This window comes from Pyxicephalus adspersus, chromosome 4, assembly GCF_032062135.1.
Source record: "Pyxicephalus adspersus chromosome 4, UCB_Pads_2.0, whole genome shotgun sequence".
NCBI classification, from domain to species: Eukaryota; Metazoa; Chordata; class Amphibia; order Anura; family Pyxicephalidae; genus Pyxicephalus; species Pyxicephalus adspersus.
In genome coordinates, this window is record NC_092861.1 from 137,939,310 (window position 1) to 137,964,088 (window position 24,779).

The window sequence follows — 24,779 nt, forward strand, 5'->3', positions numbered from 1 at the left end:
TAAGATATTAGTATTTTACTGATATATTTTTGTTTGCCGTATAACAAAATTACATTTTTTTTGTACAAATAAACATGACACTTTATTACATCAGAAGCTAATTTCTTTCAAACTGTCTGTGTTTGATTGGAAATCTGTGGGGAGCTGTGCAGAACATGCAGGGAGGCGAGGAGTCACCTCTTATTCCGCTGTGTTTGCTGTCTGAAACAAACAGAATTTTATTCCTCTTGCTGGTAGATATGAAAAAATGTGCCTAAACTGTACTTGCTGGAAATGTAAATATAAATTATGCATTTGCAACATTTCAAAAAAGATGAACTTACTTTTAAAATACAGATTAAAATAACTACTAAAACACTGTATTGTCCCTGCAGCTCAATTTGAATTTCACACTTGTTTCCATTTTAGTGTAGTATTTTTACGTTATTTTACAGGTTTTTGTTATTAGAAGTAAATGCCTATCCAACTTCGGGGGTTTGAAGAACCCCCCCCCCCCAATACCCTGCCATGTACCCTAATGCCACGTTAACAGTGGCTATTGGAGTGAACAGTCATATTTACACACTGCATATTTACATTACTATTGCAGAAAAGTGGCTGTAATTCTATGAAGATGCAAGCTTTATATAGAGTTCCTATAATCTGGTTCTCCATCTACATGCCAGGCTGATCTAGTTTAAAAGGAGTTTACCAGACAGTCACAAAAAATCAACTTTCAGTTAGTCCCCGGGTTACAACCGAAATAGGGACTGTAGGTTTGTTCTTAAGATAAATTTGTATGTAAGTCGGAACAGGTACATTATTTTATTAAATGCAATTAGGACAGATAATGGAATCAAGATATTATTAGGTCCCACCACAGCAATTTGATTGGGATAAGGTCTGGCCTTTTGTTTTTCAGCCTTCCCGCAGTAGATTTGATAGTGTGCTTGGGATTCTTGCATGGTTGCCTTTGCACTTTCAGCTGACACACACATGGCCTTACATTTGACTCTAGAACACTTTAGTATACTGAGGAGTTCATAGTCAACTCAAGGACTACAAGGTACTCAGAACTAGGGTGTACAATACAATCATCTCCTCTCCACCACTGTGCATGGCCATTGAATGAACTTGGATAAGTTAGTGTTCCAGATTTTAAAAGATAAAACTTGGTTGGCTGTTGTGAAGGGATTTCTCTTCACCATGGAAATGATTCTGCGATCATCCACCACTGTTGTCTTCCGTGGACGTCCAGGTCTTTTGGGGTTGCTGAATTCACCAATGCTTTGTTTCTTTCACATGATGTACTAAACTGTAGATTTTGCCACTCCTATTATTGTAGCAATTTTTTCAAATGTTTTTTTGTTCTGTTTTTGCAGCCTAAGGATGGCTTGTTTCACCTGCATGGAGAGCTCCACCGCATGTTGTCCGACATAATGACATAACAAAAGAATTGGCCACACCAGCCCATGAAAAAGCCTTTGAGTCAATTGCCCAATTACTTTTGCGCATCTGAAATGAAGCGACTGTGTAAAAAAAAAAGGCTTTAGTTCCTTTTTTTTTGCAATCTTTTTGTTCAACCCCCTGAATTAAGGCTGAAAGTCTGCTGTTCAACTGCATCTGAGTTGTTTCATTTAAAATTATTTGTGGTAACGTACAGAACTAAAATTAGAAAAAAAAGTGGTCTCTGTCCAAATATTTATGGACCCCTCTCTCTCTCTCTCTATCTCTATATCTATATATATATATACATATAATTACACACACATGCAACAAGAACCTTACCTTTTAATGCAGCAGTTATTTATTTCTTCTTTATGTGTATTAGATTTAGTTGATTTAAATATTGTCAAGTAAAGCATCATGCACTGGAATGAGACCACACTACTGGCCAAGGGATGGCCATTGCTTTCCCAAGTGATTAGAGACTGCTAAGGGTACCCCAAAGCCCTGCATTGGGTGCTGTATCATTGAAGTCTGCACACTTAAACATTAATGTAAAACAAAATGTCTTGCTGCCCTCTTAGGGTCTTACTTATAAAGCAGTGAATCTGACATTCACTAAAACATTCCACACTGGTGGAGAATCTTTCAGGTCATTGTGTTTCAATAGGAATGTTTCAGGGAACTTCAGATTTGTTTCTTTTTTAAAATATAACCCGTGGGGCTCTATTTATAAAAGAGGAATCTGACTTTGAAACACATGAATTTGGAAAAATCCCACCTGGGGATATCAGATTCCCATTTTTAAAAATAGGGTCCTTTGTGTGTTAAAGTCATTCAAGTCAATACAAATATTTGGTCCAAGATTCTCTTTGGAATTTATGATCAATGGCTAAGCTTCTTTGCACCGATGCATACTATGTCTAACCTAAGCTAGAAAACACCAATTCATTGTTTAAAATTGGCAATTGTGATCAATGCCATAATATGGATATATCAGGATAGGTATGTTTTTAGGGTAAAATATTAGGACCAGGTACTTCAGGGCTAGTGCCAATAGGCCCTGTTTGCATCATTTGTTTAATCTTACCCCACAAATCTATGGGAATGCAAAACACACTTGAAGTAGGTCAGCTGCACCTGCCAGTAAATTTCTAATGGTCTCAGAATGATGACACTATCAACTTTGACATAGGTATTTAAAGTGCCAATGCTCCCCTGTGTTGCTCCTAAAAGCTCTTTAACACATGAATTTAGGACTAGGCTGTAACCAAGGCAATAACTATACTCCAAGCCAACAAAAGACCGGCCCTATTGTCACTGAACCTGGCCTCCCATGCTTCAAATATCCAAAGCAAAAACCTGCTTCCTGTAATTTTGGCATTACATTTTACTCATGGGTAGGACTACTGCCAATTTAAAAGTCAAGGCTCAGTTTTCAGACGGCCTGTACTTGAAAGTGATCAGAGACTATGTTGAAGATTATTAGAAGTACTGCCGTGTTTATTTACTAAATATGATTAGGAAATAGTCACACAGCTTCTCACACCCACATCCTTGACGACTATAGGAGAAAAAAAATTACATTAGTTTGGCTCACCTTAAACCGAGAGTCAAGAGCCAAAGAAAACTTTAGTGGAAGTTTAAAAATCCAGGGCTACATAGCACCAGGTGAATATAACAGCTGACTAATGGAAACCTGCACTGACATCTGCTGGCCAGGAAAGGCAGAACTATGATTATAAATTAAACCTGGCTAACTCAAAATTAGCATATCATAAAAAAAAGTCTAGATAGCAGACTTGGAAGATTTAAAATCTGCACTTTTTTGGTAATACAATGTGCCTCAGCCCCCATCTTCTAAGCCACCCTATGGGTCATTGAGGGTTGCTATCTCTATAAACCAGCGGTCAACAAGAACATTTTGGTGGTGTGTGGCTCTGGCTGCTTGTTGAAGGTACAGGACCAGCGAGAAATTTTAAACTAGAAGTATTTTTACATGTCATAGGTACCAACTTGACATGTAAAAATAGTCAAATAATCATATTACCGCCAAGGTAGTTAAATGGGGAAAAAAAATCTCTGTTCTGCTTACATTGGTTTCAATCTTGGCTTCAACTTGAATTGTCCAGGTTTGTGACAAGTTTACACAACTTTGTTGTTAGTGATAATTAGGTGATTTGTTTCCAAAGCAGACTTTTGTGTGTTTGATAAATGCAAACCTGTCAAACCACTAGAGCAAAGTTTTTGTGGGTTCCTTGAGCTGTGGCTGGTTGACCTCATATTTGCCTGCAGCTGTATAGCTCCAGGGCAATGCCAATTGGAAAGGCCAGGCATAGTTGTGGTCTGACATTTTATTGTAGCTATATAACCTGGAGCAATGCCAGTTGGTAAAGCTAACTATGCTATGGCTATGCCACTCCTCACACTCACAGTTTCAAATTTGATTGTTACTAAATAAGTCCAGGACCATTGCCACATGGTAATGCTAATGACCATGCTAATGACTTAGCTTCAAAACTAACTAAAAGTAACTTTCACACCAGCACTGTAAAGTGCAATTTTCCTCACCAGCCCTTAATTATTTTTCTTTGCAGATTAGCCCTGGACTTAAAATTGGTCCAAGGATTCCTCTGAGATATACAAGTTTGGGCAGCTCTAGAGATTCATAACAATTCATGAAGACAATTCTGCCGTAAATCCGTTTATGTATCCAGGCAGTTTGAAGGTTAAAATCAGTGCTCCCCGACACAGCAGAATTTTTTAAAAAATTTGCTGCTTTCTTCTGTAGCCTCTTTATTGGTACTCACATTTGTATAATGCATCATAACCAGAATGTGTAAAGGTGGTCGGGATGGTGTAGATAAAAAAAAAAAAAAAAAAGCAGCCCACACGAAGTTTTAGCAATCCTTTATTGAAGGAAACAAGTTGGTTATGTTCACTGTATTGTATGAAACATCACAATATCATACTGGGAAGGTATCAGTACAGGTTGGACCAGAGTGGAAAGATTTGATCAAGCCATTCTGAGTTCTTACCCAAATATAGGGAACATGGAGAAGGGAGAGAGTAAAAAGAAAATGGGGGGAGGAAATAAAACCCAAATAGCCCAGCCAATGGACAAAGATTTGCATCATCGTGGATAACACTTTAACTTATGAACCTAAAATCTAGTGAATAAATAAAGTATGGTAGCAATATTTTTTTTTTTTTTTTTTTTTTTAGACAATAAAAACACACAAGACGAAATAAAAATCAGAAAGGAAATTATGTATTCGGGATAGCAGATCTATGTACCAGTATGTAAGTATGCTTTCTGATTCAGCAAGAAAAGTTACAGTTTATTTCACAAAGTTGATCAGTCATCAGCTCGAAAATAATATGAAAAAAGGAGTAATAACAATCTCGCTGAAAACAGTTTAAAAACAGCAGAATTTTAACAAGGACTCCACAGCATGTAAAATCAAGGTATACATTCCTCATTGCCCCCTCCAATAGCTTTTTAGATAAATACTTCTCTTGCTCCTTTTTCAGCATAAAACAGTATTTTCTGACATGCACAACTTAAAAGAAATTGAAAAACAAATACATATAAACCAAGGTTATTGCAAAAATAGATTTCAACAATCTTCAAGTACCTCACGACAGCCACTCTTGTACCATGCCCATTGTTTGGGAAGAGGGGAAAAAAAAGTCACAGAACCCATGAAAATATCTCTGTATTATTAGCTAAGATTTTCTTTAAAATAGATTTTATTTATAGTACATATAGTCAAATTGTTAAGATGAACTTTGAAGCAGAAAGCAAACAATTAAAAAGTTATACCCACATTACACAATGCTACCATTTTACACTGAAATCAAACCTAGGAAACCATATGAACAGAAAAAGTCATCATTTACAATATAAAAGGATTTGGGGTTTTTCTTGGTTAGTTTAAGAGGGGAGATGCAGGTTTGCAGCAGAGGATGTGACAAGGTAAAAAAAACTGACTGAATGTACCAGGGATCCCATTTCAGGTAATCATTGAATTTAGGGAAAAGCCAGGCCAAACAAGGAAACACCAAACAATTACAGAAAACTGTGCTACATGTAATAGGGTGCCGTGCCATTTGTGACTTCTGCAAATGCTAGATTCCAGAAAAGTATGCAAATCAGAGGCTGTCATGATGTATACAGATCAGGAGAAAATGGTTGGCGCTGATCAAGCAACTGAGGTCCGCAGTGGTAGCCACCTATTTCTGTTGGCACAGATTTCCTTCATGGATATAGACCAATTGCCTATAGAGACTCATGGAAGCAGTCATTCCCTTGTAAGTCCTTGATCAGGGGACAAGAGGATGCAAGTCATGTAGCAAATTGCCTAACTCTTAACTATATGGCCAAGAGAACATAGGAACCTTTTCAAACCATTGTAATGTCCAATCTCAGTAAAGTACATAATTCAGGGGGGCTGTTTGTCCACTGTAGTTTGAAATGCTGAAATAAAGTCAACATCATAAAGAAAACTTGGGCGGCATGCTGACCCTTGACCTGAACTAACACTTTTGGGTTAGCTTAATTGAGAAGAACTGGCTTGCAATTATAACCCAAAATTACTGTCTGGTGTTTTGTATTCAAAAACCTAGTTAAAAAGACTGGAGGCTGTTAAAACCACAAAGGAGTGTTGGAACTCCATATGGTCCATGATTTTAGAGTAGGGTGTCCAAAAATATCAGCTGAGAGTCATCAAGTTTTGGTCATCTAGTGTGATTACTGTGCTGGGCCACTGATAGAGTTTGTGTACCATCACTTTTGGAACACTGAACAGCAAATAAAGGTTCAAATACATTTTGGTTTTTTCTTACATTCTGATAAAGAAACATGGGTCCAGCACTTCCAGGCTTAAGCTGTAGAGATGACTACATTTGCTGTAATTGGATTGTGATCTCATTTAGATTTACCAAAAGCCATGCAGGTTTGAGGGTCTACCTCAATATACATCCGGTCAAAGCAGGTCCTTAACACATAATTGGTAGACATGATGGAGATGGTAATACTGTAAATATGACAGCTGGGAAGTGCACACTCAAATTCATAATTTTAAAATGTATGTTTTTTGTAGCAATCATACACATTCATGGGTATATGAATGGCATCCCCAACACATTTATAGTAAATAAATGTTCCTGCACTGTTCACCACAGATGTGAATTCTTTGCATTGTCAAAAATGGTGTAGGTGCGTTTTTGATGATAACCCATTCAAAATAGGATGACTTAAAGTCCTTATACAGCTCTACCGTTAACCAACATTAAAAACTAGATTAAAGCTACTGCCAGTGCGCTCTCTAAGATCTGGATTCAACATTAGTACGATAAGACTAAAAGGTAATTTAAAGGCTTTATGGAACCTTGAAAAGTTTTACTTTGGAACTAAACTAGTATGCGCCAACATCTGCAATCTACATGTGTTGTGGAGGATGGGCCTGCTTCCCACCATCATGCTATGTTAACCTGCCCCCTTCTGAAGTAATACCAGTACAATCTTAACTAAATTTGGGGACCATCAGGAACTGAAACATCAGGAATTACAGATGTAAAAGACAGCAGCACAATCACAACACAGTGAGTGGATGCCTTTTCTGCATTGCACAAAGTGGGCTAAACAGGTTTTCCCCAAAAACCAGATTTTGGTTTTGCTTCACAGCCACAAAACACTAAGCAATTAAATGGCTGCTTCCATCAGAACCTAAACAGAGTGATGTGTTTGGGTGGTAGGTTCTGCCATGACAAAAGGTCTTTTAAAGAGACAATTACAAATGTCCTTTGTTATGTGTTATTAACTAAAGTTCATACAAAATAGTTGTCACAGGCCCTAGTCTTCACCCTCATACTGTATAGGAATTTCAACCCCCAGCATAAATTGCAAACTTAAGGGCTGGGAGGGCCAAGCTACCTAACACATGGTTTGTACTTCAAAAGGAACCTGTCAGGGTACAAATACAGCTGCTGCCCTTGCAGACTGACGTCTCCTGGCCATCCAGATCCTTGTCCTACTACTCGGACGTTATAGACCCAGAACAAGCACGTGGGTATCACCCGATACAAATGCTTGCTGCTGGGTTAGTGACTTACAAAGAGGTGAAGGAAAGACCATTCCATGATCTGTTCACAATTAAATTACAAATGGCAGCAACCACAATTCTGCAGATGCTGTTAAATTGTAACCTTCAAAGCCCAAATGACATTTCAGTTTGAATGAAATTGAATATTTCAGGTGCTTTACAAACTGGGGTTTAATTTTTTACAGCTACATTTTAAGTAGTTTCAAAGGAGAAGCCTGTCCTCCGTTGGTATGCTGCAGAAGGACCCATGCTCTGTCACAGTGCAAGTCAGTACTGGAGCTCTCCAATCAGCAAAGAACATGAGCTGTCCTGATAGCGGAACTTTAGTACTGGCTCGCCAAGGGTTGTACTGGATCTCTGCAAAGATACTACTGCTTTTACACATAACAGTACTTTTCAGCAGTATGGTGGCAGGGACAGGCTTCTCAGACCATATACTTTTCCACTGGAGATGTAGCTGCTTTCTATAATTAATCTATCTATCTATCATTTGGATGCATCAGAAATAGATTTAAAATGAACAATAGGACTTCAAAAGATTTAGCTCACTCAAAACGCACACTTCAGTCCAAATTGCCAAACGGTGGGCTGAATCACAAAATGGCTTTTTGTCTCTCAAGAATATAAAAGGGATTAAAAAGTCCAACAGATGTTCAAAAAAAAAAAAAAAAAAAAAAGCTAGACAACTTTGCAATGAGGGTACCCAGGGTGGACAGAGCCTGTGTCCTTTATGAGAAAGACCAAAAATGCCAAATTCAGCTCCTTTTATACAGAGCCTACTTTCACACTCACTTCTTGGTTCTCAAAAACTGTAGAGAATAGAAGTAAAAATTCCCTTATTAACTTTGAAAAAGCATTAAAGGGAGGGACATCCCTGAGATACAAAAAACCAAGTGGGTATTTCAACCCTCTGCTAAACATGTTAAATTGAAATATCAGCTTTGAGTGGACTGACCCCTTAAACAAATCTACATTTTTGGAAATAAAGGTGGCAGAATGGTTTCCCTTAATAAACCAAGTAGTCCAGTGGAACAACCAAACCATCAATTAAAGTAGAAAAAAAAAAGTAATGTCTCATACAACAATGTGTTTTTTACATGCGTGTGTGGAGTTTTAGTTCGGAAGTGCCCTACCTGTTCAAGTACAACTGCATGCACCTCGATACATCTAACAAAACTGCATGAGGCTTATTTCTTCCTAAGCTCATTAGCACCAAAGGTGCTTTGCAATACGCTGCGCTGCAAGGCCCTCCAATTTTACCTGTTAAAAGGAGTAATGCTGCTGCACAGGTGACCAAAAATCCTGAGGCTGGCAAAAATACTGCTAAGTGTGACAATGTTATAAAACAAACCAATAAATGGTGCAAAATACTAATTATTTCTTGTTTTGCCCATTTTTTTTGTACATAGCTGACGCTCCACCACAATCTCTCCTTGGATTGAAGAGAACCGAGATAAAAGTTTTTCCCCCTTTTACTCCAGACCAAAAACATTAGGAGTTTTGAAAGGCTACCATGGGTCTTCTAGATCGCCAGCACCCTACAGGAAAGAAAAAGAAAATATATAACAAAATTGTGACCAATGATCTTTGTAGATTGTTCTTGTTTCAGGTATATTATAGATAAAAAAAAAGTCAACTGTAGATGTAGACACAGGATGGAAATATGAGCATTTCTTTGTTATACTAGCCAATAAATTTGTTTTTATTTCAAGCAACAAATTTGGCTGAAATTTCCAAAGACTATTCGTTGCTGGAATTTCAGGAGACAGGTTACCAACTAAAGTATTCTGTGGCAGACATCCAGAGATCTTGCAGTGCAAAACCATAACCTGAAAGTTTGAGCTGGTCCCAGCACCATTTTAGTCCTTGAGCACAGATATTAAGCATGCACATTAAATGTTTGTTCTCACTGTGTTTTCCAAACAGCATGTGTATTGTTAGGAGTTTAGGTTTGGTAACCCATTCATACAAATAGGCAGCATCAATGCACAAAAATGGCAACCCAGAGCACCAACACATTAGTGGAAATATGTCCGAAACACAAACTAAAAGGACCAAAAGTACCTTTGTCAGTGAATACAAATGTAGCCAAGCATTTTGGAGTTACCTTTTAAAGTTGAAACTTTATTAAGGCATTATTTAGATGTACCACAGACATCTATAAAAATCTAACAATGCCCAGCATGCAGCAGAAAAGTGCCAGAGGACTAGAAGTTGGCTGGTATGGAGCAGAGCAGAAAATCTATGAATGAATGCTACAATAAGTCTCCCAGAATGAATGTTCAAGGAGATCCGCTGGGCAATAACCTGATTCACTCAAGCACAATTCTATACCCTTTAATGGTATAAAATACAGAGCTCAGAAAATGGTTACCTTTATGTCATTTTACATCAATACAAATACCACACCCTATAAAATGAACGTCCAGCTATGTGTAACAAGACCTTTGGAAGTGTCTATACATCATGTGTGTAGTGACAAGCATGGACAGACTATTCACAGATGAAACCATGCAGAGTAAGTACATCACAGACCCAGTGCAATATACAAAATACAATAAGAGACATGTTCTTCATGCTGCCCGTGAACATCCTGTTGTGCTTTCCTGATGTTCTTCTGTCTCCACGGAGCCCAATAGAGAAACTCATCACACATAAAACATTCTTTATGTTGGCCAACTCAGCACTTCATTGGATTTTTTGCAAGTATCTTTGTAAGCCAAACATAACTATAAAGAACGTGGGCCTAATCCTTTATTTAAGAGAAGAGTGTTGGAAAATGACACTGAATGGAGTCATGTTTAACTGGCACAGAAAGCCTTGAAAATGCTAAGAGAAAACGCTTCATAGAGAAAATTAGAACTTACCAAAATGAAGAGTAGCACCTAAAGCTACCTTTCTTTTGTTTAGACCCTCCTATCATATTACATTAGAACACTAAGATGCTACTTAAGACAAAATAACTCCTATACTCCTATGCCAGTAGTACAAGCATCATGGAAACAAATTTAAAGAACTCCTGTACAACCCAACCATCAAATCAAATTTAGTTATAAGTTACACAACCCTTCAAAAACAAACTATTAAAAAAATCCATCATGCCTCACTGATGCAAATCCTGTCTCCAACAACCCCCCCCCCCCCCCCTCCAGGACACTGATGCAGACATTGGTAGAGTACTGGCAACAGAAGAAGTTATCAGTTGTAGTAGGCAGGGGATAAGCCGCCAGGTTCAGAATTAGACAAGAAAGAAGTCAGCTGACCCCTCTGCAAAAATCCTAATTCCAGTGTAGTGAAAATTGGCACAGCTGCTCTAATGGTAACTGCTCCAAAGAAGCAGTAAAGTATAGCGATCACCTCACCACGAAAAGCCCAACCGGGATTTTGCAGAACATGTAGAAAATACAAATGACCCTGTGCTTTTTTAATGTGAGGCCATGGTTCTTATTAAACTATTGCTTGAATAGGTAAATAATTTCACAGAAGATCTTAGTTCAGGTAACCATGCTACTAAAATGATTAACAATCGGTTGCAATGAATTAGCAACGTTCCAAATAAACGTTATGTAGAAAACAGAAAACACAAGCAAAAATAAAGTAGAACAATCTGAATTGTGCTCAATATGTGTGATTTATTGCTACTGCTTGCTACCTGGGATGTTTTCTTTTTTTTTTAGTAATCAGTTGAGATTCTAGTAGCATGACTGAGCCATTGTCTCATTTATTTCTCCTGCGTATCTGAAGCAAATGGGACTAGTTCAAGCTAAATTGTTTTATTCACCCAGTAAAAATATTTAAGTCATCCATATAGCTTAGGCTATGTACACATGCAATAATTGTCATCGGAAAGGATCTTTCACAATCCTTTCCAAAGACTGGACGATGCATGAACGAACGGTGTACATACAGCACCATTCTGCTCCATGGAGAGGGGAGAACGATGGAGCGAAACCCTGCTGCGCTCTATTCTGTTTACTTGCATTACAATTGTTTGTCGTTCATCATCCGTGGATCTGCCAGGATGGTGGTAAGGACAATGGACAACGAGTGCTATACACACGCAAGATTCGTGTCTGATATCGGCCGAGAACTATTGCACGTGTGTACCTAGCCTTAACCATAAATTAGGGCCCTATATTTCACACCTAAAAAAATATTTGGGCTTGATGAGTAACCATTTTGCATTGTTTTCCTGAAAAATACGGTTTAGTGCCAGGACTCAAATGAAAGATCTAACAAGAACATACCCTGAATGGCTACCTAATTTAATCGATATATAGACAGGAAATTGAACAGCCAATACATCATACAACGCAAACACCATGAAACATATATACAGATCGTAGCTAGCATTCTCATAAAAGAAAAAGGGCAGTGAATGTTTTCCAAACACTGGAGTTTTTATTTAGCAGAATTAACATTTTACACTAAAGTTTGCATTTATTACAAATCATCTAAGAAACAAGGAAATTATACATTCAAACAGCTAAAATGTAAAGTAAAATCTCACATGTAATCACTGAGATAAATGGCTTCAAAATATCTCCACTTCAAAAAAGTAAAATACTGTATTTCCATCATTAGGATTTGTCTTTGTCTACTATAAACACAAGCCCAGTTTATTACAGCATGGCCTGCAAATTATCAGGGCTAAGCTTGCTATAAACACTTAACCTCTGGCCAGCACATTAGGGGGTTCCATTTGGGAACTTGGAGGCCAAATTGCTTTGTGTTGAATTACTAGCAAGTTTTTAGAATTGGTTTGCTCACAGCAAAGCAGGATGTCTAAGCTCTGGGAGGTTGCAGCTTTGACGGTTGGAAGATATCTGCGAAAGTACCCTATCCCTACTGGCCAGTGGATGCAAGGCATCCATAATTCATACTGAAAGTGAAACATTAATCCAAAGATACCCTCAGAAATTTCTATTATTGGGTCAAATAATCAACACATGGAATGGCAGTGTAACGTGGTCTAACAAAAGCAGCTACATAGGAGGCGATATACAACAGCTGCCTTTGAAGGGTAATCATGTCTATGGTGAATGCAATCTACTGTGCTTAAGAAACTCCATCTATTCCCGCTAACACAGATTAGTTTACTGCCCACAAAGCTCCTGACCTAAACCCAGAGCAACTATTCCAGCTTTAGAACTTTGTAAACACAAGCCAAGTACACTTTGTACATTAAAATTTGTTTTTTCTTTTTCTTTTCAATGAACACTATCTGCAACCTGGAGATTTTTTTTCTCCTTTCTTGTTGTATCCTATGAAATCTCACAAAGGAAAAAAAAAAAAAGTTTACCCACAAAGAACCGTACCTTTAAAAGGTATTAGCAGTCAAGGATGTTCTTCATCTATTATTGGCAATAGTCACCAGCAGAGGGTTTGAAGCAATGTTCTCCCCAGCCTCTTTTAGCTGGGTGCACCACTCGGCACTTTTCAGTAACCACCCAGCTGTTTTTGGGTGGTTACTGAAAAGTTGGTTGACAATACAGGAGCTTCCACCCACCACCTACAACTTCTTCCCAACCAGTTGAAAAAAATTCTGGCTTGAACACTGAAAATTCATGAATAGTTGTCACTTCAACAGTCATGAAACAAACTTAAAGATGTTTAAAACTTTACTAATATATAAAGGTAAGCCACACAAGGCTTTCCTGTAGAGTTTCCTAATAGATACAGGGAGAACTTCTCTGGGGAATAAAATGTGGAATAAACTTAAGAGCTCTTTATTGGGCTGTAAAGGAAAACATGTAATACCTAAGAGTACTGTTATACCAAATTTAAGTGATATGGCCAATGCCATGCTACTGTAAAATTTATAAAACCTCATCACAAAGTCCTACAGAACACCACAATATAAAAATGATGCAAGTTTAAATATTTTATAATTTTAAAATCAAGAACTTAGATAAGTAGAATGTCAAAAGTCTAAAATGCAACAGCATATAAAACAGACACTAGTTTTACAAATCGATAAGCAACAGCAAAAACTTGAGTGTTATCCTGTCATTTCCTACGAGGAAAAAGGGACCAGATTTTGATGCATAAGACCCCCAGCTCAAACTACCTATTAATAGCTGCAGCATTAAAAATTCTTATAATTAAATGACGCCCAAAACGCCTGAATAAAGGAATGAGTATACTACACAAATAGATCAGCCTGTTTAAATCTGATTTGGATGAATGCAGGTGTTTAGGTCACCTAGTTCTTTTATGGAGAACACAGCAAGAGTGAGGGTCCCTTGTATGGCTTCATAAAGGCTGAGAGGGGACGGAGAAGTAAAGAAACTCCTGCAGACAGATCACTGAAAGCAAGCAGGCAATACAAACTACCTGCATTCATATAGGGTCAAAAGCACATGGCAGTTTTTAAACTTTCCCCATCACCAATAATTGTTTTACCCAAGAACAGGCAAAAATGGGTCAAGAAGTCTGCAATGCAAAGTAGAACAGCAGAGCTGTCTGCAGTTTATTAAGCTGACATCATGGCTGCCGGCTGTGCAATACTTTTCTGACATAACTGCATTAGTAAAGATTTATTCTCTTTTGTTCTACTGAGCACTTCATGACTCAACTCTTACAACAAACATGGCAGAAAGACACACATGACCTAAGCACTAATTGAGGTTTTAGATTCTACTTTTACATACATCACCTACACCCAAGGTGGGTGAAAAAATAAAGTTAAGAATCATGCATTTCAGCATCTGAGGGTCTGTCCACTGGAGAACAGGTCTGGTTTTCAGGTACGTCTTCGGTTTCCACACTGTCACGAGGAGGTTGTGTTGAACCAGAAGCGGACTCTTCACCCTGCATTTTTACTAGCCTGTAACTACAAAGCATCTCCTCCAGGAGTTGACGATAGTTCCCCCTATGATTAATTCTCAGTTCCCTGAGAGCTTCCACCAACTTTCCATGTGCTGCATTTTCGTCTGATCCAGTGGGGTCCTTGTTTAAGATTCAAGACCCCAGTGTCAGTACGTAAAAAAAGTGTCATTCTACACATGCCACATACATACAAAAACAAAATACCTACGTCTGCATTACATCAATAGAAGTACGACTGGTATTAAGAGAATATCTACGACAAAACTAATAAAGCTTGAATAGTTCTAAACTAATTCTAGTGGATGATGATATTTTAATAGCTCAAAGCAGACCTACAACCTAAACAACTGAAAAGTCCCCTGCACATTGAAAAGGCACCAAAACATCTGTGCTTAAGAACAGCATTATAGCCCAGGATGTAAAAATTCTATGGTAAATGTACGGAGAAGTGGCTTTATTAAAGTATAAAATAAGCTCAAATGACTTTTCTTGGCAGGAGTAACTTCCATGGCAGACTAAATTGTGTGGGATTATCGTACGATAACAAAAGTTTTTATTCCTTGATAATTTTCAGTTTGTTTAGCTATGAGCTTTATGGTTTAGCTTGATAAGTACAAAAAAAATAAATATAGGATTTAAAAATGACTGTCAATAAAAATCTGCTACTGATGACTGGATATGTCTGCCTTCAGGCAGGGAACCTTACCAAGCCAAGCCAATGACCTGAATTATGCATCCATCAAAGTATTCATGCTTGTTTGGGGTCAGTGACCTTTAAGGTCAGTCAGCAGTGACAGCTTCCTTATTGACATGGATAGGACTCTTGAACATTTCCCACATCATAGATTAGTCAGCCTTCGAAGTGTTTCCCAAAATCACCTTAAGTCAATGCTTGATTTATCCATGTGGCCAGATTTAGGTTGCAACTTGCATAGTTCTAAAATATGTAGCAGTACAAAGGGAAAACAAAAGGCATTCTATTAATTATTAAAACTTACCCCATCATTGTCTCTATGTGGATTCAACCTATTATAAACATCTTCAATGACACTGCGTCTGCAAAGACATTACACCAGTTAGCATCACCAACAATATTTATCAAGAAACAAAGTTATTGTCACAGCAACGACTGAATACGAGATGTAGATTTACAAACTCAACATAAAAAAACAATGTTGGGGCTTTAGAAAAAGCCAGTCTGTGCCATGCCCTGCTTCACTACAATGTGCTGAATGAGTCTGTGCTCCAATGGAAAGTGTTTAAAGCCTTGACTGTTAGGGGTTTTATTAAAGATTGCTACTGAAGGCATATGCTTGTGGAATCATGTCCTATTTAGAAAGTCCCTGGCACTCCAGGCCAGAAGGCCCACCGCTACACAGATCCACATGCCAGTGGCTTTTGTTTAATGGACTCCGAATCCTAAGAAAAACTAGACTAAAAGGACAGATAACTTCATTAGTGCAGTGGGAACAACATTCACGCAAATGAAACCAAGGCTGGAGCAAAGAACCAACTTGTAATATCTGATTAGGGAAAGATCAGCTGCAGGCATATTAAGAGAAGGTAACTGTATGCAGTTACATTGGGACGCAATAAAGTAAACTGCTGGTTAGCTTTACATCGGAGGAACACAGGTACATAAATAGCAGCTTGGCCTTTCAGCAGGCTGTAAATTCACTAATGTAGAAAACAAAACCTCCCACTTGAAATAGTTAAAATAGAAAATTACGAATAGAAAAAAAAAATATATTTGTTTAGCCTTGGGACATTTAAAAGAAGAAAAAAAAATTGTATTTTAAGCAAACCTGTAGTAAACCCGACCTTTGTCATTCTCTATATTTCACTAATAGCCCACGAGGCCTCCATGACACAAATAGATCGATAGAGGGTAGAAGAAGGCATGGCACAGAGTTAAACACACAGGTAAAAGGTAATGTTAATTGTAAGCAATAGGTCACGATTGCTGCCTTCAGCCTGTAAAATGAGGGAGCACCAAGACATAGATGGGCCCTTCCTCCGCCCATGTACTTTAGTACAATAAAGGTGGCTCGGTGGTTAGCACTTGCGGCACTAGGTCCCAGGTTCGAATCCCAGCCAGGTCACTCTCTGCATGGAGTTTGAAGTTCTCCCCATGTTTGTATGAGTTGCCTCCGGGTACTTTGGTTTCCTCCCACATTCCAAAAACATGCAGTAAGGTAAATTGGCCTCCCCCTAAAAATGTCAAACTGTACTAATGACATATGACTATGGTAGGGGCATTAGATTGTGGGCCCCCTTGAGGGATAGCTAGTGACATGACTATGGTCTTTGTACAGCACTGCATAATGTCAGCATTATATACTGTGTAATATTAATGCTACTATGCTATGCTATTATGCTGTCTAATATTATGCTATCCAGCATTTTCATCAAAATAACCAAACTCAAAGGAGTCTGCATGTTTCCAGGAGTTTGGTTTAAAATCAATCCTTTTATTAGGCACATCCTCAATTTTCCATAAATAACACATTCAGTCACTCACTTTCCAGCTAAACCACCTCCAGGTGGTAAATTTGGGATATTTTCTGCTGACAGGATGCGCATTACATGAGCGAGATCTGGCATTCCTTCCTCCCCAGCAGTTGTCATGATTTCTACAAAGAAGAAATAGTAACAATTTTTTATTTTGGCAACAATGACACAAACCAGACCATAGCAACATCAGTCAGTGTTGCTATAAATACAGAGCTTTATGTAAACTTATATCACCCAGAAGCATACCAACTATGCTAACAGCAAGTCATGTTATTAAGGGAAGTGTGACCCAGGACCACAGTATGTAACAAGAAAAAAACAAAAAACCCACAACGCTGCACTGCTTGTTCATTGTCAACATTTTACACTTATATGTAATCTGCAAATTTTTTCCTCTTATGTGATCCAATGACTCAGTTGGGCAACTGCCCAAGTCTGTGGCTGGATGGGCACATGAACAGGGATTTTTGAACTCACATGTGTGTTAAAAGTACATTTAATGTTTTTAAAAGCCACAGAGAGCCTGTTATTTATTTTCTTTAAGACTCCTGTAAATTCAAGGTGGATGCTCCGTTGTTGGATGTCATTTTAAGGTATCTCAGAGTGCGATTTTAGATGAAAGGGAGAACATCCAGAACACTTAGGTGGAGGTTGGATTTCTGCCATGTGCCATTTCAACTTGCCATAATGGCCGATTTTTTATATTTTTCCACAGACGCTGCAAAGTTAAAAACAGAAGGGGGGGGGGGCTCCAACAAAGTAGACAGAATTGAGACATTGCCTTTATTCTAAGGCTATGTGCATGTATATTGTATACTGTATCCTTCACGATCCTTTCAAAAGACTGCATGATGCATGAATGAGCGCTGGACATAAAGCACCATTCTGCTCTTCAGAGAGGGGAGAATGATGGAGTTGCACCCCGCTGTGCTCTCTCCCCTTCACTTTCATTATGATCGTTTGTCATCCATTGATATGCCAGGATCGTCATTGGAACAATGGACGACTAGCACTGTACACACGCCAGATTCTTGTCCAATATCAGTCATGAGTCAATTATCGGACGAGAATCATCTGACGTGTGTATGAAGCCTAAGGCTGGTGTCAATAAGCAAAGTCAAAGACTTTGGAATCCTGCAAATTCAATGCCAGTGCCCAGCCGATTTAGCATGCCCACAGACTTGTATGGGGAACAAAGTAGTTCTAAAGCTGGCAAAAGCCTATTGACAATGGTGCCTACAGACTTTTGAGGGAAGGACGTCAAAGGCCTACCATTGGTTTCCCCAAACTACAGCACATTGGCTGTCTTCATAATAGCTTTGAACAAACATGGCTGTTTTCCACGTAGATAATTACAAACAATTCATAGATTATAAATACTCACTTATAATTATTCCTTTTTTATAATGACCACCTTTATGCTCTAAAAATAGTCAATGATTTTGACAAACACCTACCATTCAGAAAAGAAAACTCTCAATGCTGGCATTATGTACTCGATCTATACATTTACATATCTAAAAACTCTGAGCACAGCATAAACTTCCTTTAATTGCGGCGCTGCGTGGGTCTTTGGTAACCTTGGCTACACAAGACCATACAGCTTGCTCTATAGGCCCTCATTGTTTTAGCAATCAAGTGAAGACAACTAAAAATCACCCATGCAGATTACACCCTACTATAACACTGGTGAGAACTGGTAAAAGAACAGCAGGAAGTCAGCCGTTCAATTCTACAATGTTACATTAGACAAGAGAAAACAACCTCATGTTTTATAAGATCTATAGGATCTAAAACAGAAAAACTAAACTGCTTGTTGACACCCTAATGAAAATGCAATTAAAAAGTAAAAAAAAACAGGTACAAAGCGGTCTTTTTAAACACACCTGCAAAAAGAAAATGATTTTGTGCTTATGGGGGGAAAAAAAAAGCTGCTGTCAATATAGCTGTATATTATGGACATAAATATCTCCAACCATTTAACATCTTTCCAACTTTGAAGAATAATACAATGATGAGGTAGACAACTAGGACCAATAAAATTACAATCTGCTTATTTATTGGGGTATATAAGAAAATTCTTTAAAGTTGTTTGGGTGGAGCAAGGAGGGGTGAGAATCCATCAGGTTTTTTGCCATCCTTAACCTCCAGGTAGGGGAACACGGTCATGAAATGACAGTAAATCGGGGTTCTAAAGTTTGAGTTGAGACAACAGGGGGGAGAATTCTTCCAGCTGGGACACCTGTTGTAATGAGAATTTTCATCTCCAATTTGGGAGAGATTATCCCATTTCTTGCTAGGTCTATGTGGCAGGATATACAGTAAAGTAGGAATTCCCTGAAGGGATACGGATGGCAAAGAAAGCAGGTGTTTTAATACTTTGCTTAACCCAAAACAAGAAAGTTTTAACTTTCAACAGAATAAAGCCTTTTTTAAGGAACATGACTTACATTTCAGTCACAAAATTTCCAAACAGGAATCCTGTTATTAACCAAATTGATTGGGCATTAAATTCTTGTGTTTAGGTCAACTAAAAAGAACACATGAAATAAAGTCACAGTGTACACACCTAGCATTGATGTGAACTTCCTCAATATACAATGGTACATAAAAGGGGCAAAGTGTCAGGGTGCAGTATACATGGAGGTTGTGGAAAACTGGCGCATTAGTACATAAAAGTTAAACGCAAAGAAGATTTCAATGTAAAACCAATGCTTCCTTTAATAATGCAGCCCAACACACCACACAAAGTTAAATCATTTAAAGTCAGACTGATTCATACCTTCAATTCTCGATTCTAAATGTTTATCCAGCTCTGCATCTTTCTTGATGGCTTCTTCAGACACCTTGGGGGCGTTTGGAAAACAAACCAGTACAATGCTCATATTGTCACGGCTTCCCTGTTAATAAAATAAACATATTGGTAAACATTGCAATGTACACCACTTAACCATGGACATTCTTCCGTTTTTGTTAATAACGTTGAACTCCAGCCCAAATTTTTGTTTAAGTGGATGAAACGTTTAGATTGTCACTGAAGCCAGCTAGCTAAGACTGGGTCTACATTTTTAAAAGCGCATGTAAAACGTACCTACTGCGTTTATATGTGTTTTATGCACTTGTATTATTGTTTAAAAGCTTGCCTTTAAAACGCTACATCACGTTTCCTTTTTTAAGTGCTTAAAAATGCGGGGAAACTGCCCTTTAAAATCAATGGAAGCAATTACCCATGTTTTTGGGCATTTTCCAGCATTAACCGGGTGTATTAATTTTTTTTTAAACGTTGCAAGCAACGTTATAGATAGCCCTCAAGGAAACATCCTGGTGTAGATTACCCTACTGGAATGCACTGGAATTTCAAACATTGGCTTTTAAAGCCTCAGGTTAAATGCTGGGGAAAATGTCCGTGTAGACTAAAGCTGCGTACACACGTGCAATTCTTGTCATTGGAAAGCATTCTTTATGATCCTTTCCAACTATAAGAACTGTACATACATACAGCACCGTTCTGCTCTATGGAGAGGGGGAGAGTGATGGATTGGCACTTGCTGCACGCTCTCCCCCTTCCTTTGCATTAGGATCGTTCATCGTTCATGGATCCGCCAGGACAGATTCACTGAGGATGAATGACGCGGGCTGTACACACGTCAGATTCTTGCCTGATATCCCCTAAGCCAATTATCGGGCAAGAAAAATTTGACGTGTGTACGTAGCTTTAGCCTAATCAAGATATTACTAGAAGTCAGCAATCTCTGCTATCCAGTAGATAACTTACGCATAAGAAGCCTTCACTTTCCCACTCTACTCTTCCAACTTAAAGCTAGTCGGGGTGACAGAACATCCCCAGGCATAGGAAGCCCCCTGGGGAGATTGAAGCAAAGACTTCCCTTCCTTTAATTAGTTCTTAGAAGTTTAGAACACAGCAGAAATCATGGCAAATATTTACATGCATCTTATATAGCTTTGGAAGCACTTAACTTGGGAGTGAAGTTACATAGCAAACTGTCAAGCAACACAATGCTCTTTAGAGCTGATTTTTCTAACACTTTCACAGTGAGAAGAGACTACAAAAGATGCATTTTCTTTGGATTTATCATGCCCCTTCCCATAAAATGCAGAGATCACGTAACCAAAAGCCTAGGTTAGGTCATATCAAAGTCATTAAGGGAATCCATAGAATGTATTTCTAGAGAAAATTACAATAGTCTGTCACTATAAAACTTTATAGAGTCATATTAAAGTTAGAACACCCCATGGAAATTGATTAAGAACCTCAACCTAAGATAATGCAGACCAATATTCACACCAAACCTACAGATAATGACAGATACAATAAAATATATACAAGTATGCCTTGTAAATATTTTGATGGAAAATTCTTTTAGCTGAAAATTAGTTATTGACTTTCTTTGCATGAATTTCCTATTCCAATTTCAACCACAGCATTTCAATTAAACTCAACTCAGGTCTGGGCCAGTCAATCCTCTAATCCTTTTCTGAGACATCAATTGGTGAATTGCTAAGGTTTAGAATCCATCTTGTCTGCGTAAAGGTGCAGATCACTAACATATATTCTGGAAAACTAGATTACAATTTTATAGACTGAAGTTGTGATGAGTGTAGTAGTGTGACTTACCAAAATTCATGGATTTTTTTTAAATATTAAAATAAACAATGCCAGTTTTATGTGACATTTGTTCAAGCATCCCTCAAATGTACAGGTTCTGTAAATGAAACCTCTTTAAATATGCTAGGTGAATAAAAAAAGGAACATCTCCTTGGAACTTTGGTGCGCTAAAAAGCTACAATTATGACTTCAGCTTTAACCAAATTAAGTCATGGTCACAATTGAGCCGCCTAAAATATTGACTTGCATGCACACTGCCTGGTCATATATTGAGCTATGGCTGATGTAAAATTAGACATTCTCGGAAAGACAGTCATAAAAAGAAAACCACTGATCAAAAGAACCATACACCTACCACAGACCTCTGCATAAGAAAAGTTACTTAATGCATGAGAGAAACAAATGTTTTACACCTACAACAAACCAAAGTCTAGTCCAAAATGCATTTGACAATTAGAAGTTGAACTGCAGGTTGTTATCTAAATACAAAGCTTGATTTGAGATATGAAATAGTAATTTAATAGAAATTTCGCACCTGTGCAGAGCTAGTGAACTACAAGACTATATGTAAGAGAAGATAATGGAGATGTGGACTAGATGTGGAGAAAATAATTACTTAGAAATTTACTAATAAACATATTAAATTCTCTTTGCCTTGTGCGAAGAGCCAGTGATGCAATGCATTGCCTAAAAGTCTACAAAGACTTATCAGATCTGCAGTGGATTATTTTCCCTTTAAAAAAACAAACGAGATATGGCTACAATTAAATACAGGAACGTTGGGGATAGTAGTACTCCTTAGATGCAGAAGTTGGGAAAAAGTCAATTGTAGGAATCTGATTAAAGAATCAAAATCCTAAAAACCATTATTGTATGACCTTGGCTGAAGGTTGATGCCATCTGAACCCCCTGAAACCAGGCTGCTTTTAGAAACCCCCCTAGCAGTCCAACACAAAAGGGAATATTTATAAAGCAATACCACAATGATCACTAAATACTTGGTATATTCAGTGTGTTTTACCGGGCAGGAATTGATTCACCCAACAATGGGGCTGCCTTTTGATTTTGCAAACTCACAAGTTTAATATGGTCAAGTAAACTCTCTTCAAGTACAGAAAATTGCTTGGGCCTACACATATACCTGCAGCATAGTCTGCCTCATGAGGCTGTTTTTGCCAGGATCCCTTTATGAATTGAGGCCTTTAGTGATGGAGCATGTTGGGCAAATGATGGCTTTGGGGAAAATTTGTTCTTGCTGGCCTTCTTTCTGCCTACTTTTTCTGAGATAATTGGTACTGGAGGGTTTTGCACAGGGGTGGACATAACCCAACAGAGGCATAGGATGCTACTCCTTATACAACTTGCTTTGCCCACCATAGTCAGGCCAGAAAAAGAATCATGCATGCATTTCTCACCAAACTACTGTATACTGGAAATGGGCAACAGTAACTAAACCAACCTTGTTTGTAATATACATGATGGACATACAATCACACCCACTAATGACTTACCTTATGTAAACAGGTGTCCACTACAGAATTACACACTTTCTCAAGGTCATCTGTGATCTCCAGCCTATACTTGACAAACTCACAAAGCTCCTCATTGGTCATGACATCCCAAATACCATCACAAGCAAGTATTATAAACTCATCCTCGTCTGCCCGTACAATTTCATAGACCTCGGGCTCTGGAGACACAAGCTGCTCAGTAGGGCCTTTGCCATCAACACATTTGTAGTCATAGTCCCCGAGGGCACGAGAGACTGCTAATGAGCCGTTGACGCGCTGAATCATGACGCTGCCCCCAGCGTTTTGAATCCTCTCCTTCTCCTTAGGATTGCAGGGTTTGTGATCCTGTGTAGAAAAGCAAACCTGTCCACTCCTAAACAAAACCGACCTGGAATCCCCACAGTTGATGAAATACATGTGGCTCGGTGAAAAGAGGACTGCAACAGCTGTAGAGCCACTTCTGTCCATACCATTCCTTAAGTCAGCAAAGTTGCGCATGTACTCGTCAATTTTTAAAAATCCAGTTCGAATGCCACTTTTAACATTTTCTACAGAAGGTTCCAAAGCAGATCCTGCTGTGTCTGCTGCCCTGAAGTCTTCGTTGTCTGTGATATGCTCTAGTAAGTGCATAGAACAGTAGTTTGCAACGCGGGACCCTGCATGGCCATCGTAAACTGCAAAAAAAGACCAATCTTCCAAGCCATGAGGGATACCCACCACAGCAGTGTGAGCATCCTCCATCTCCACCCGCCAACCCTGCATACTGCTGAGTCCATAGCGTAAGCCATTTCCCGCTCCATGAGCATTGTGTTTCTCAGTTTTGGGTTTGTCCAGAAATGCCCCCATTTTCAGTAATCAATCTAGGAAAAAGGAAAGAAATGATAAGTTAACATGCTCAAGAAAACACCAGCCCCTACCAAAACTCTCAAAAATAAATGAAATAAAGAGCTCTAGTTAAAAACAACCACCCCACCAACATGGTTAATAAAGTAAAATAATCAAAACTAATATTCAATATAAAGAGCCCCCTCTTTTTTTCTATTGATAGAAGTCCATTGTTTGGTGTCTAAGAATTATTCAGCTCACATCCACAGTCTGTGAAACATTTATGCAAGGCGATGTTAAACCCAGAATTTTTTAAGCTGGATGGGAATTGTAGGCTGGTGGCAGCCTCTATATTGTGACCCAACTCTTAGGTAACCACCTGAAAAGTGCTGGGTGGTGCGCACAGCTAAAAGGAGCTGGGAAGATCACAGCATTGTTCGAATAAGAGGGGGTAGCATTTATTTATATTGTAACTATTTTGAGTTCAGATTAGCAAATCTCTTATACGGACATATGTGTAAAAGGTGGTTTTCCACATTGCAGATCATGTAATACCAATTTTTAGCTCTCATCTCACAATAACGTTCTCATTCACATATTTGTACTAGGACGAGGACGAAGCATTTACGAGCCAGGTTGCTTTTGTTGTCTTCTGACAACGGAGCTTTTAATAGCATTGTTATTACTATTGCAGGGCTATTATCCTAGGTACTTAGAAGAGCTACTAAATTGGGTAAAGCTTTTTAATCTGAGACTTCCCTACAAGCTCACGATGGCTTGTTTCTGATAAGAAAGTCACCCGAGGACAAGCTACCTTGTGAAATTATAAAGATTATTTAGGTACATCCACTGACCAGATTATCTTAGAGATGGAATCTTTTTACACATATATATATATATATATATATATATATATATATATATATATATATATATATA

General features: G+C 38.3%; 1 protein-coding gene across 2 annotated transcripts in view; it reads right to left on the minus strand.

Annotated features, from left to right (window-relative positions):
* Positions 1-4,320: 4,320 nt before the first annotated feature.
* The window catches only part of PPM1B (protein phosphatase, Mg2+/Mn2+ dependent 1B), a 35,964-nt gene continuing 15,505 nt past the window's right edge, over positions 4,321-24,779 (minus strand). The window contains exons 2-6 of one of the 2 annotated variants that reach the window (XM_072409773.1): positions 23,016-23,875; positions 19,660-19,777; positions 16,885-16,996; positions 15,362-15,419; positions 4,321-9,070 (exon numbers count right to left, since the gene is read on the minus strand). In XM_072409773.1, coding sequence (XP_072265874.1) covers positions 9,041-9,070; positions 15,362-15,419; positions 16,885-16,996; positions 19,660-19,777; positions 23,016-23,861 — 1,164 coding nt within the window. In that variant the 5' untranslated portion in view covers positions 23,862-23,875 and the 3' untranslated portion in view covers positions 4,321-9,040. Of the gene's footprint in view, positions 9,071-11,911; positions 14,484-15,361; positions 15,420-16,884; positions 16,997-19,659; positions 19,778-23,015; positions 23,876-24,779 lie in introns of those variants that run through there. The other variant, XM_072409772.1, reaches the window with a different exon arrangement.